The sequence below is a fragment of the Schistocerca nitens genome, chromosome 7 (genome assembly GCF_023898315.1).
Source record: "Schistocerca nitens isolate TAMUIC-IGC-003100 chromosome 7, iqSchNite1.1, whole genome shotgun sequence".
Classification (NCBI taxonomy): Eukaryota; Metazoa; Arthropoda; class Insecta; order Orthoptera; family Acrididae; genus Schistocerca; species Schistocerca nitens.
In genome coordinates, this window is record NC_064620.1 from 217,852,244 (window position 1) to 217,867,236 (window position 14,993).

General features: G+C 43.5%; 1 protein-coding gene across 1 annotated transcript in view; it reads right to left on the reverse strand.

Moving 5' to 3' along the window:
• Positions 1-3,879: 3,879 nt before the first annotated feature.
• LOC126195420 (uncharacterized) overlaps positions 3,880-14,993 on the reverse strand; it is a 47,534-nt gene continuing 36,420 nt past the window's right edge. The window contains exon 3 of the mRNA XM_049934027.1: positions 3,880-5,018. Within this exon, the coding sequence (XP_049789984.1) occupies positions 4,776-5,018 (243 nt within the window). The 3' untranslated portion in view covers positions 3,880-4,775. The remainder of the gene's footprint in view (positions 5,019-14,993) is intronic.

The following is a 14,993-nucleotide window of genomic DNA, read 5'->3' on the forward strand; positions in this document are numbered from 1 at the left end:
TAAAACACACTTTATCAAAGCACTGAACTTAATAATTGTCTTATATTAATAATTTAGAAAATCATTTTCAAAAACAAAAATATAAATTATTATACCTATACAATACAATTAAATTTGATACAGTATTCTGTTGATTCAATAGACAGTTTTTCTGGATAAATTACAGATTTATTTTATTTAAAGATGCTTTTATTGTTTCAATTTGACAATCTATTTACAATAAACCAGTACCCATCAAACTAAACAACAGCTGGATTATACATGTACTTAAATTTAAAAAAAGCTGCCGCTTGTTTCACTGTGAACCACATAATAGCTCACACAGCTGTGCAAGTGGCATCTCAGAGGGAGCAGAGACCCTTTGCCATCTCAGTAAACTGTGAAAATCAATTGGACACACTTGATCGCACGTAACAGACCACACAGTGAGAGAAGTTATCATAATTATGAAATTGTAGATAACTGACGTGGCAGAAACTACTCGCATGACTACAGCTTACTTTTTAGATTTGCAAGCTGTAATTTTTTTTGTAATCATTGAGTACTGAACACATCAACATTTTTCTCACATTTACAGCCAAAATTGTGGCACCCTGGGCAAACGTTTGGGATGTCCACCTCTATATCAGGCCCTGTTCACGTTGGGTTGCTGCAGTGTCAAAGTGCAACATCCTCAGAGTAGCATGGAAATGGTTGCACAACAATTTCATTGAACAGCGGTTTGGCCATTCTCAACTCTCCAAAACTGACTGACATCTTCATTTCTTGACTTATAAAGACTAGTCAGGATCAGAACCTGGAGAATTTTTTTTTTCCATTTTGTGCAAATCTCTAACTACCCAGTTCTTGTACGTGATTCAACCTACCTTGTTGGTCCACATACATGCTTTGTCAGTGAAGGGTATGAAAAACAAAAATATAAAACAAGACCCTCCATTATCACAGTTCCTAATCGAACACTTTGTAGGTCCCTGGTCCTCTTTCAAAACATCACTTTTGCTCCGTCTACCAAAAATTCCAGCCTGAGGGGCTGTAGCTCATATTTCATTCCCATTATGAGAACACAATAAGACATACGCAACAGAATTGGACTAGATTTTAAATTTTTCAGCTACATCTATCTCATCATCATTATCAATGGAAAATTCAAATTCACTAGGTGGGTTTTCAGAGTTAGAAACTGCTCCACTAATGCCCTTATCTCCTCATCTGATAGTCCTCTTCTCTGTAAATTTTCCAGTTTGTAGAAAAGCCAACAGGTATGAAATAATGCACGAAAATACACATGTTTCTCACTAGGAAGACTGTTGAACAATGAAATAATATCAGTGCACCAAAATAACACGTGTTTCTCACTAGGAAGACTGTTGAACAATGAAATAATATCAATGCTAACAGATGCTGTGCAGACAGACATCTGGTTATTCAAAAATTGCTTCTAACCGCACAAGATTGCGGGGTCCTTATGAGAGGAAATGTGAACCAACACTGAAGACAACTTCCAGAAGTAAATTTTTACAATTTTACCAAAATGATAAAAATCACGGATGGGCCTCTGAGGCCAATGTTAGTTAAAGGGTTGTTATTTTTTGTGTTTTCAGATCCAAACATGAGTGTTTTAATGTTTTGTGTGTGTTCAATCTATGGCATTTATGAGTTCACAAGGTGGAATAGTGATGTTTTCAGGATGCCATGGGTCTAATGCTGTGACTGGCTAACAGTTCAAGCAGAGTGAGCAGCCGCCATGATGGTTTGTTTGTGATGCTAGCACACTGCATTTATTGGTTTTCGTATTTATACTTTTATATTATTAAAATTTGTAGTTCAAATGATGAACCTCATTACAGATGTCTCGAAAATGCATCATTTTTAATAAGAAACAATAGAAAATCCAGGATGGAATAATGACAATACTGATACTCACCATATAGTGGAGATATTGATGTTAGGTTGCAGACAGAAATAAGAAGACGACTTAACAAGTAAGCTATTACCAAAAGGCATTCTTTAGGATTAGACAACACACACAAGGGAAACATTCCACGTGGGAAAAAATATATCTAAAAACAAAGATGATGTGACTTACCGAACGAAAGCGCTGGCAGGTCGGTAGACACACAAACAAACACACACACAAAATTCAAGCTTTCGCAACAAACTGTTGCCTCATCAGGAAAGAGGGGAAGGAGAGGGAAAGACGAAAGGATGTGGGTTTTAAGGGAGAGGGTAAGGAGTCATTCCAATCCCGGGAGCGGAAAGACTTACCTTAGGGGGAAAAAAGGACAGGTATACACTCGCACACACACACATATCCATCCACACATATACAGACACAAGCAGACATATTTAAAGACAAAGGGTTTGGGCAGAGATGTCAGTCGAGGCGGAAGTGAAGAGGCAAAGATGATGTTGAATGACAGGTGAGGTATGAGTGGCGGCAACTTGAAATTAGCGGAGATTGAGGCCTGGTGGGTAACGGGAAGAGAGGATATATTGAAGAGCAAGTTCCCATCTCCGGAGTTCGGATAGGTTGGTGTTGGTGGGAAGTATCCAGATAACCCAGACGGTGTAACACTGTGCCAAGATGTGCTGGCCGTGCACCAAGGCATGTTTAGCCACAGGGTGATCCTCATTACCAACAAACACTGTCTGCCTGTGTCCATTCATGCGAATGGACAGTTTGTTGCTGGTCATTCCCACATAGAATGCATCACAGTGTAGGCAGGTCAGTTGGTAAATCACGTGGGTGCTTTCACATGTGGCTCTGCCTTTGATCGTGTACACCTTCCGGGTTACAGGACTGGAGTAGGTGGTGGTGGGAGGGTGCATGGGACAGGTTTTACACCGGGGGCGGTTACAAGGATAGGAGCCAGAGGGTAGGGAAGGTGGTTTGGGGATTTCATAGGGATGAACTAACAGGTTACGAAGGTTAGGTGGACGGCGGAAAGACACTCTTGGTGGAGTGGGGAGGATTTCATGAAGGATGGATCTCATTTCAGGGCAGGATTTGAGGAAGTCGTATCCCTGCTGGAGAGCCACATTCAGAGTCTGGTCCAGTCCCGGAAAGTATCCTGTCACAAGTGGGGCACTTTTGTGGTTCTTCTGTGGGGGATTCTGGGTTTGAGGGGATGAGGAAGTGGCTCTGGTTATTTGCTTCGCAACTACCCTCCCGACCTGGACCAGAAGCATTACCACCACATACTTCAATATCCCGTGATACCACACACATCACATTTAATAGGGCAAGGGTTCACATTGTAACAGCATAACGACCTGAACATTGGTCGATGTTCTATAAGAAGTACATTGTACCAAAGGAAAAACACAAGGTACAGGAAGTTATGGTGTGGCCATCCCCAAGCCCTGATTATACTCCTTTTGAAATGGTCTGGGGTGTAGTTAGTCGACAGACATATCCAAAAAGTTCACATAACAAGCAAGGAACATCTCTGGAATGTCATTTAGAATGTGTGGAATCATACAGACTCGCAATACCTATAAGGACTTATTGACTACATGCCTCAAGTTTGAGAAGTAGTCATTTAATCCAGAGGAGGATACTTGGATGAAAGTAAAGTGTAATATTTTTGTTTGTATTGTACATGGATATGTGTATATAATTATATTTCTGGAGGAATAAAGCTTTGTTTGTGGTCATACTTTAAATATCAGATAACAGTCATAGTTTAACGAAATTAATGAGCAGTACTGTAGTTTTCACAAAAATCTAATCTATGAACTTATTTTATTACACCAAAGGATTATTCTATCTTTCACTTTTATTTAATGAATTTTGCAAGACGCTTTTCATATGAGATGTTTTATAAGCACCCCTAATAATGACATTGAAATCAAAAAACCTGTACACAAAATAAATATTGTATTAATATAGCAGGAAATTATTTCTGCTCATAAATAAATTATGACATCTAATTTGTCCAAAGTAGTGATAAATAATCCTAACTACATATGATGACAACTGTATGACAAAATGTTGATACTATTTGTTTAACGCAGAGGAAGAAAGAAGAGAAAAATATGAAACTTCCTGGCAGATTAAAACTGTGTGCCCGACCGAGACTCGAACTCGGGACCTTTGCCTTTCGCGGGCAAGTGCTCTACCATCTGAGCTACCGAAGCACGACTCACGCCCGGTACTCACAGCTTTACTTCTGCCAGTACCTCGTCTCCCACCTTCCAAACTTCAAGAGAAAAATATTATTGTATTATTTAACACATTTAAGGAGGCATGATGGTTTTCTACTTTATGTCTGGATAAAAAATGTTTTCTACCCCTTTTCCTCACGCATGACAAAATGGCAATACCAACAACTTCTAGCATTCAGTACAGTATGAGAATTTCAACCATAATTATGTTCACTCAAGCATTCAGACATAAATACTGAACTGCCAGTTTTTCTTTAGATTTCTTATTTTAAATATTTGGACCAAACACTACAATATATTCACCAATTTTATTTGTGTAACATGGAATATAATGAATGATTGGTCAGAGAAGGTTCTAAATACTACTCGGTGTATACAGCTTATTTGCACAGTCTGTTCGCAAAGCTGTCTGCAAACAACCAGTATTTGTAAAACTAAAATAAAATCAGTCCCTCAGGTTGCTCACCTGAGCCAACTCTACAGGAAGCAATAAAAGTCCAGAACAGCAAACATTTCTATAGAATGAGCATCCATTAAAAGCTTCACTTATAGAGTTCAGAATCTTGCACACTGTGGTCTCTCAGTCAAACACTTTTACACACTGACACTCAAACAGAAGGTGACTCTTCCTGTGTCTGTCGCTGCTGTCGGTGCTGCTGCAAGGTCGTAATCCGTTGCCGCAGCATATCTGTCCACTGCTCCTCTGGAACGGTGGATGCCCAAGCAGGCACTGCAGTTGGAGGCAGGCTGAAGCCCTCCATGGCAGCTCGAACAGCGGCCGCTCCCTCTGTTCCCAACGCAATGTCCCTCGCTGGGCCAGCCCAAAGCTGTGAGATGCTGCCATTACTTGCCTGCAGCAGAGGAAAAGAATCACTGACACCAAATGGTGACGCAAGAAATTATATTTGAGTAATGGAAAAAAAAATCATTGCTTTAAGTAATACTTTTAATATATGTGATATTCTTAAACAAAATCTTGGCACAATATTTAAAAAATAACATAACTGTATACACCTAAAAAAGAAATCTAGTTTGCCCAAATCCAGAAAACAAGAACCAATAGAAAATATTCCATCCCCAAGCTACAAAGAAGTGATCACAGCAAGTGGCTCACACAAGAACTGCAAAATAACAGTAGAAAATCAACTGGTTTTGGAACTCTAGCACCATGCCAAAAATCCAACCCTTCTAAAACCTACAACATAAATGCATTATCAACATCTGGAATATGGAAAATTTCATCAGGAATGAAACACAGCAACAATTCATCCACTGGAGGGGGGAAATGGGTAATGGGAGGGAGGGGGGGGGGGGGGGAGGGAGTGAGAAGTCAGATTCAGATACTTATCGGAGGATATCCCTATCCGAAGTCACACAGAAGATTTTATCCAAAATTATTTACATAAGAATTCAGGAACAATTTGAATCAAGAGCTTAGCAACAAGGAGCTAGTAATCACCTTTCTTCATTTCAAATGTGCACATGACAATGTCCAATAGGAATCATTACTAAAAGCCCCATTGAATTGGGAGTACACCAAACTGGGGATAACACAAGAATACTAAATCAAGTGTTAAATTTAAGGTGGATTGTCTGAACTATTTACAATCTGAAATGAATTTTGACAAGAATATGGCCTCTCACAGATACTGTTATTCTGGAAAGTCATATGAGAATGGAAAAGGAGAGTCTACCAAATTCCAAACATCACAACTTTTAGAAATGTACAATTTCACTGCCTTCAATTTGCACATGATCCTGCACTACTGGCAAATGATGTGAAAGAGGCTTAACACCAAACTGAGAAACTAGAAGTCTTAGCAACAAAAGTGGAACTACAAATCTCATTTTGAAAGGTGGAAAGTTGTAAATAATGGGTTGTTTCAATATGGATATCACAGTTTTAAGGCTTGCATTTATTTACATTCAACTTACAACTATAAATAATACATCGAATGAAAGAGCAACCCTGACAGTTTTTCTTACCAGTGTTTGATGTGAGCACCATTCATCACACAGCACACATCGAGTCAATATGCGAGTTCTTCCCAAACCCTGATCAGTGTGTCTGGAGTAGGTCTAATTGTCGCAACAACTGCTTCACTCCTGTTTCAGGTACATCAGCTGGTAGTGGAGGCAAAAACACACGATCCCTTACGAACCCCCAAAGGTAAAAATCACACTGTGTCAAATCGGGCTGACATGAGGCCATGGGAAACAAACTCTGTTATCCAGTCCCTTGTGAGCACTCCAGTGGTCAAGTACGTCATCATTTAAAAATTGCTTACTGAGTTAGGCCACCGAGGTGGAGCACTATCTTGCTGCCAAATATAGTTCTGTGGTTCAGCTTCTTCCAATTGAGGAAAGAGCCATACTTCTAGTACATCAAGATAATGAATACCAGTTATAGTTGCTTCACCAAAAAAAGAAAGGAAGACAAACTTTCCACCAAAATGTTGGGCGGGGGGGGGGGGGGGGGGGAAGAAGAAGAAGAAGAAGAAAAGAAAGAAAGAAAAATGTTTGAATTAGGCAACTTTCATGCAACTGCACGATCTCATGGGGATTTTCTGACCCCCCAGATGCACTCATTCATTATGTGTGTTCCCATTTTCACTTACGTGAAATGTCGCTTCATGGCTGAAGGTGACATGATACAGAAAATCTTCATCATGCAGCAACAATCCGTTTGCTAAGTTGGCAGGTAAACTGCAGCCTGTAGGCTCTAGAGTTTGCAGTAACTTAACTGTAAGGCCATAGCTGTAGGCATCTCCTTAAAAGTTTCCACATAGATGTCACTGGAATTGCTAGTTCACAGCTATCCTTCTGAAATAATTTCTTCGGGCTACACATGAATGACTCGCTAGCCACCACCAATGGCAGGCACCAACTTGGACACGGAAAGTACGAAGTGACAGAAAATTCTGGATAAAAATCAGGGGGAGGCCTCAGAGACCCCACTCATATAATTTGGCAAGGATATGATGTCGCCAGCTGGTGTCATAATCTTTTTGTAAATAAAAAAGATGGCAACAAGATGCTGGCATCTTGAAAAGGCTGTTTGGATGACAAACTTGAGGGACACAAGATTATCAGTGGTAGAGCGACCCAGGCGGAAACCACCCTGGAACGGAGCCAGTAGGCCACGTGACTCCAGGACCCAACCCAACCACCAATACACCATACGTTCCAGCACCTTACAAAGAACGATGATGAGGCTGATGGGCCAATAGCCATCCACATCAAGTGGGTTTTTGCCAGGTTTGAGCACTGGTACGATGGTGCTCTCCCGCCAGTGCGATGGAAAGACACAATCACCCTAAAACTCGTTTGGTCTTTGCCCAGACTTGAGAAGGTGACGTATGGTGCCCAATGGTCGAGACTTATCTATCCCAGCATGCCTGTTTCCATCGTTTGATAAGCTGGTGAACGCGGGGACGGAGCCGTTTAAAGGCTATGAGGTGCTCCAGGGAAGGGTGCCGCTTATGCTGCTGTAGAGCTCGCTGACACTCCTCAGTTGCCTCAGAGACTTCCAGTGACCACCAAGGGTCTGTCTTTCACCGGGGGGCACCCTAAAGGACGAGGGACCACATTTTCTGCCGCAGAAACGATCGTTGTAGTTACCTGCTCAACCACCAAATCGATGTTACCATGTAGGGGAGATTTAACAGTGACAGCAGAGGTGAAGACTTCCCAGTTTTCCTTGTTTAAAGCTCACCTGGGTAGGCGTCTGAGGGGCCAGACACCGGGGCAGACAGGAAGATGGGGAAGTGGTCACTACCACACAGGTCATCATGTGCTCTTCAGTGGATAGATGGGAGGAGGCCAGGACGAGATCAATGGCCGAATATGTGCTACGTGCCACACTGAAATGTGTGGGGGCACCTGTATTTAAGAGGCAGAGGTTGAGTTGTGACAGTAAATTTTCGACATCTCTGCCTCAGCCAGTAAGCACGGTGCCACCCCACAAGGGGTTACGAGCGTTAAAATCTCCAAAATGTAGGAAAGGTTTAGGGACTTGATCAATCAGTGCAGTCAATGCGTTCAGGGGTACTGCATCATCTGGAGGAAGATGTACATTGCAAACAGTTATTTCATGTCGTCCTTATCCTGACAGCCACAGCTTCAAGAGGTGTTTGAAGGGGGCACAGCTTCACTGCATACTGAGTTCAAGGCACAGACACAAACTCCACCTGACACACTATTATAGTCACTATGGTTCTTGTAATATCCCCTATAGCCGTGGAGGACAGGGGTCTGCATTTCCAGGAACCAGGTTTCCTGAAGGGCAATGCAAAAAGCAGATGTAAAGCTTAAAAGTTGCCGTAGCTTAGCCAGGTGGTGGAAAAAACTGCCGTAATTCCATTGGAGGATGACGTTATCGTGAGGCTGGGAAGGTATGACGTGTGCAAGGAGGCAGGTTATGCCTCAGGGTCACCTGCTGCCACCGATTGAGTATTTGTAAATATTTCTATGGTGGATGAGGCATCAGTGAGATCCAGGTCTGCAGGGGACACTAATATCTCCACCACATCCTTAGATGCAGAACTGATAGGGAGTGGTGGTGTTGGGGCCACCAGAGGTTCCTGTTTTAAAGCAGACTTCGCCGTAGTTTGCTTGCACTCTCCCTTGTCTTTAGGGGCTTTGCAGGGAGAACTTCTCTGAAGTAGCTTCAGGCACAGAGGAAGACCATGAAGCTCTTCGTCCAGCAGCTTTTAGCTCCTTGAGCCACTGGCGAGTGTCCGCCATCGCATTAGTGGAGACCTTGGGAGAGAGGGCCCCAAGGGACCCCTTCCGCACGAGAGGAGCTGGAGGAGGCTGTTGCTTCTCCGGCAGGGAGGAGGGGACCAATGGCACCTGCATTTGGGGGGTCTTGCTCCTGAAGTAGGTGCTTTGGGAGCAATGGAGGAAGATATGCCCCCTACCACCAAGGGGACAGATGTATTCTGGTGGCCTGGAGGGGCCACTGTTCGTGGCACAGAGTGAGGAACCACTGGCACTTGGGACGGCAATGATGACGTAGCTGCAGCATATGTCGACGTCAACCAAATGGGGTGTAATCTGTCAAATTTATGTTTAGTCTCTGTGAAGTCAACCAGTCCAGGGTCTTGTACTCCATGATTTCCTGCTCCTTTTGGAGTACTGGGCAGTATGGCAAGCAGGGGGAGAGGTGTTCTCCACAGTTGATGCAAGTGGGAGGTGGTGCACATGGAGTATCTGGGTGCAGTGTATGTCTGCAGTCTCGACATGTGGCGCTGGAAGTGCAGCAGGAAGACGTGTGCCCAAATTTTCAGCACTTAAAGCACTGCATAGGGGGAGGGACAGATGGTTTAACGTCACAGCAGTAAACCATCACCTTGACCTTTTCAGGCAATGAATCACCCTCAAAGGCCAAGATGAAGGTACTGGTAGCAACCCTGTTGTCTTTGGGTCCCCTGTAAACGTGCCAGATGAAATGAACACCCCTTCGTTCTAAATTGGTGTGGAGCTCGTCGTCAGCCTGCAAGAGGAGATCACGATGGAAAATGATCCCTTGAACCATGTTGTGGCTTTTATGGGGAGTGACAAACAGGAATATCACACAGCTTGTCACAGGTGAGTAACGCTCAGTATTGGACTGAGGATGCTGTCTGAATCAAGACTGCACTGTTTTGCATCTTGGACAGCACTATCACTTCTCCAAACTAAACCACAAGGTGTTCAATGAAAAACTGGGACTTCGAATGTAGAAAGAAGTCCCCATCAGTTCTGCTACAGACTAAAAACCGAGGCAAATACGGCTGTCTCCGTTCTATAGCCCTACTTTCCTCCCATGGTGTGGTGAGGGAGGGAAACGATTTAGGGTCATACCTGTCAACATTGTATTCGATCTTGCCCTTCCTAGAGACTGCTGGTGCCATACGGTCACCAGCAAGAGATGACTTAGTCCACATCATTGCGGGTCATCCGCCCTGATGCCACACACTCCGATAAGGGGCTCTCCCCACATGCGCCACCCAGCCACAGAAAAGGCCAACATGCATGATGGCCATTGCCAGGAGTCCTGATGCCCCAGGAAAACAGGCATCTACTCCTTGGCATACCTGGTGAGTTTACAGCTCAGGCATCAGCAGTGTGATCCCTGTGTTGTCAGGGGGCTACCACCAAAAGGGGACATGATGGCCCCACCACAACGGCTGGCTACCATGCTGGATACTGGGTGCAGAGAAATCCAGTATTGTCATGGGGGCAAAAGAGGGCAGAAGACAATAGAAGAAGATGACATACCCCGGAAAGTGTCCGCACCCAAATAGATGACTCGCAGGTGGGAATGCAAAGCGATGACAAGAGATTCAGGAGATCGAATCTGAGGGCACTATGGATAACTCATGCACCACATAGGGCATCCTTTCCCATATCACCTGCACTTCTGTAGAATTCTGAAAAAGTGGCAGGTCAAAGCAAAGAATGGGACCTGAACTCATAAAGCCAAAAAGTGAGACACTCCTTTTAGTCGTCTCTTACGACAGGCAGGAATACCTTGGGCCCATTCTAACCCCTGGACGCGCAGAGGGATCAAAATCTCTGTTCTCGGAGGTCCTAATTCGTGGCAATTTTCTTTTCTGTTCCCAGAATAAGATTTTTACCCTGCATTGGAGTGTGTGCTAATATGTAACTTCCTGTCAGATTAAAGTTGTGTGCTGGCCCGAGACTCAAACTTGGGACCTTTGCCTTTCGCGGACAAGTGATCTACTGACTGAGCTACCCAAGCGTGACTCATGACCCCTACACACAACTTTACTTTTCTGCTAGGATTTAAAATAGATTCAACATAGTTCATGTTTACACCATACACAAAAGCCAATTCCCAACCAGTAAACAACCAACTCCAACAACAAAGTGGCGTTTGTGCAAATGATTAAACTCAAGTATGTCTACCACCATGGTCACTTGATTACAATATAAATGAGGCACTGACATCCATAAGGGCCTAAAGCACACCGCCATTGATCCCACATTTAAGTGAATATCAGAGAAACCTGTGATACAGCTTTTCGTGAATTTTCATATATGCAATGTGGGCCTACAGCACAGATAAACCTGACACACACACACACACACACACACACACACACACACACACACACACACAAAAGAAAAGAAAACAGTGAACCGTCCAAGCTTAAGAAGTGGAATATTAAGTAAATATAAAACAGCCGTGATACATTGGATAGGCCCTATAGAATATGAGCCATGTGGTGAGAATACATTACTGTCATAAGTAAATGTGATAAATAGTGAGAACAGGTGATATACCACATAGATATCTCACAGAAATGAAAACAGCAAATAAATGGGTGTGAATTATGCTACAGCAAAGGAATTCAAGGGTCAAAACTTCCAAAACCGAACGTAACATCAAAAACATGTGTTTTGTCATAGTATAGAGAAACAGTGTGATTGTGAAACAGTTGCATTCATTTGATGCAGCTTATGTGACAAACTATTATAATTTCATCATTTCCTCGGGAGTGATCACATTCACATGAACTCCTAAATTTAGCAAGAAGGCGTATCTAACTCATTTATCAGGTGTACAAATTAGCTGCATTGGTAAGAGATTCCTATCATATGATACACGTACTGTCATTAATGCCATTATGATACACTGGACCTGTTTATCAGTGGAGGATTCGGCTGACTTGTTGCCTTGCCATCAAACATTGCGATTCCTGTTCGAAAGCCACTTCCTTTCTGCTGCTAATAGAGTACTTGTGCAGAATCAATTGTCATTATAGGTTCTTTCCTTACACCTAACTTTTGCAAATGGACATTATGCCATGACACAGACACAAATTTGAATACTTAGAACAGCAGTAAAAAATAAGAGGTCTGAACACGGCTCACCTGCTTGCTAGTCCAACAACGTGACCATGTAACCATGACATTGTCGTTCTCTCAGGTCGCTCTATTTTGCACTTCTTTTCCTTGGACCGTTCACTGTTTCTATTTTGCTTTTTTTCACATTTCAGTACACCGTCTTCCTGTTTTCATGCTTGATCTGTGTTCAGGTTTTGACAGGCTGTCAACTGGGCCCTCTTACCACAAAATCAGAGGGGGGTTCAATGGGGAGTTTCCCTATTCAGAGCCTCAAATGGATTGCTGTATGATAAAATTCATAACTTAATATACCATAAATTCTTCAGAAGCATGCAAAATGGATTCAGAAACACACAAAATGGGTTTACTCTCAGTACAACTTTAACATATACTGACATCTCATATGATTTTACTAAGGTATGTAGTGAGTGATTTAGCATATCTGAGGAGTGTATTATCATCAAGCAGGATTTATGCTGAGTGAACGGGGATAAAAGTCTGACACAGTATGCTGCCACCTGGTGGCTCTGACAAACCTGTACTTGAGTGCCAAGGGCACGCAGTGCACATCTTGAATCGTGCATGTTATTAATCAAATCTGTATGTATTTGGCCCGTAAGGCAATTACGTCACACGAGTTGTGCATGTGCAATAGCTGCTTAAATCATGCATAACTGAAGGTGTGTTGTGACCCTATTGAGAAGTTTCACGGAGTATAGAGCAGCAGCAGCACGGTACAGTTAGGTGCCATATCTTTCAGATTGCAACACCTATGTCACATTTAATGTCATCCAAAGAAAACTAACCAATGAATTGGCAAGAAGTGGGAAGTTAGGGTGTTCACATGCTCTTAAACAGCAGCTGCCTCTGAATACAACCTAATAAACAACTCACAGCACAGATTCTGGAAAGTGCTATCAATGACAAAGCAGTAGCAACTTTTTTCCATTCACTGCTAGGCAAACTTAATAAAGGAAACAAAGTTATTGCAATTTTTCTAAATTTCTCTAAGGTCTTTGATTCCATGGCTCATTCAGTATCTTAATGCAAATTAGAAACATACGGTATACAAGGAGTGGCACTAAATTTCTTAAATTCTTACTTCCAAGATGTTATAAAAATGAAAGGAAGGTCCTAAATACAGACTCTCAACTGTGAAGTTCCACAAGCTTGTGTGTGCATGTGGGAAAGGGGGGGGGGGGGGGGTTGGTTAGTTCATTGGCATTGGTTGGGGTCATTGGTCCCAAAGGGGAAACAGTTCAGCCAGGGAGTCAAAAATGGGAAAATAAAGAGGTAAAAGGAACATCAGGGAAGCAGGAAGAGGAAAAAACAAGAGGGGGATGGGGGCAAACGGTGAGAGCAGGGACACCCCAGAAACACTAAGCACACTGGGGCACCAGCAGAACCACTGACCCTTCCTGATCACCACACCATACCATGATCACAACACAACAGGGACAACACCAGGGAAAGAACACACAAGAAAAGGCGAAACAAAACAGTACAAAAGACCAGACAAAATATACAGGAAAAGGGCAGTGTGTGGGAGGGGGAAGGGGGTGGGGGGAAGAGAGTCTGGCCGGTATGGAGGCAAGGCCGAGGCCTCTGTAAGAAATGGCAATGCCAACCAAGCAACTGCAGTTGCAGAGAGTAATTCAAGGACTTAAACCCGAGAGGACAGATCACTTTCGTGAAGAAAACCAAGGACAAACTTAACCACGCAAGTGTCGTCCGCTAACAGCCAGTACAAGGAAGGTGGAAGAGCATATTTAGTGCGGAGGGCCTAAAGGTGGGGCAGTACAGCAAAATACGGATCACCATGACTGAGGGCCCACAACTACCAGAGTAAAAAAAAACCATTGGTCAATCTAGGATGGCCAATACACAGAGGGAAGAATGCCATGTGTTTGGAATCTCCTTGATTGCACAAATTTAATTAGACCTCTCTGCCCCCACAAGAGTCAGTCCATAATTAGCACAGACGGATTTGACGTAAAGCTGCAACTCTCCCCCCCCCCCCTCCCCGGAGGGGTTGCAGTTACAGAGAATGGGGGGTAGGTGGCCACCAGCCCTGCCAGATGATCAGCAAACTCTTTATCTGGGATACCTATGTGGCCTGGAACCGAAAGGAAATCAACCGAACAAGCAGCATTGCCAGGTTCGGCGAGAAGGTCATGGGTGGCAGAGACCAAGGGTAGCAGGAGAAACACTGAGTGATAGCCTGAAGGCCACTCACTGAGACCATACACAACGAAACTCGGGTGAGGGAGGGCCATTTAATAAAGCAGAGGGCCCAATAGATGACTCTCAATTTCACAGTAAACACTCCACATGTGGCAGACAAGAGATGATGTTCTGATCCAGAGGAAGATGTGAAGTCATATCCCACATGCATAGTGAATTTAGAGCTATCAATGTAAACACCATTGGTATCTTCAAGCTCTAGTAACAAGGGCAGAACAAACAATGGAACACCATTGGAGCGATGGAAGCTTTCAGATCCCGGTGCCAAAGAACTAACCACAGAGGAGTGGCCAGGTGAGAATGTGGGGAAAAGAAGGGGAGATGGAAATCGCGCCAGAGAGAAGCAAGGTGAAGCTCAACCAGTAAACCCATCTGAGGGCAGGCAGCTGATATCCCAAAGCCATCATAGAATAGAATAGAAATGGTGACGAGCTGGGACCACTGAACCAAATGGAGAGGGTTCCTGACGTCAACCAGAAGACCTTCAACAGGACTAGTGAAAAGCCAGTGGTGGCTATTGGATACTACAATGGTGAACCAGGTCCAAAAGGAGCAGTGTGGAAGAGGCAGCTGATCCATAAACATGACAACCACAGTCCAGGCAAGACAGCTCTAATGTCCGATAAAGGAGGGAATGATCAAATGATCAGAGCCCCAAGAGGTGTGGGCAACAAAGCGAAGGACATTGAGTTTACAAAACCAGCCAGCCTTCAGAAGGTAGATAC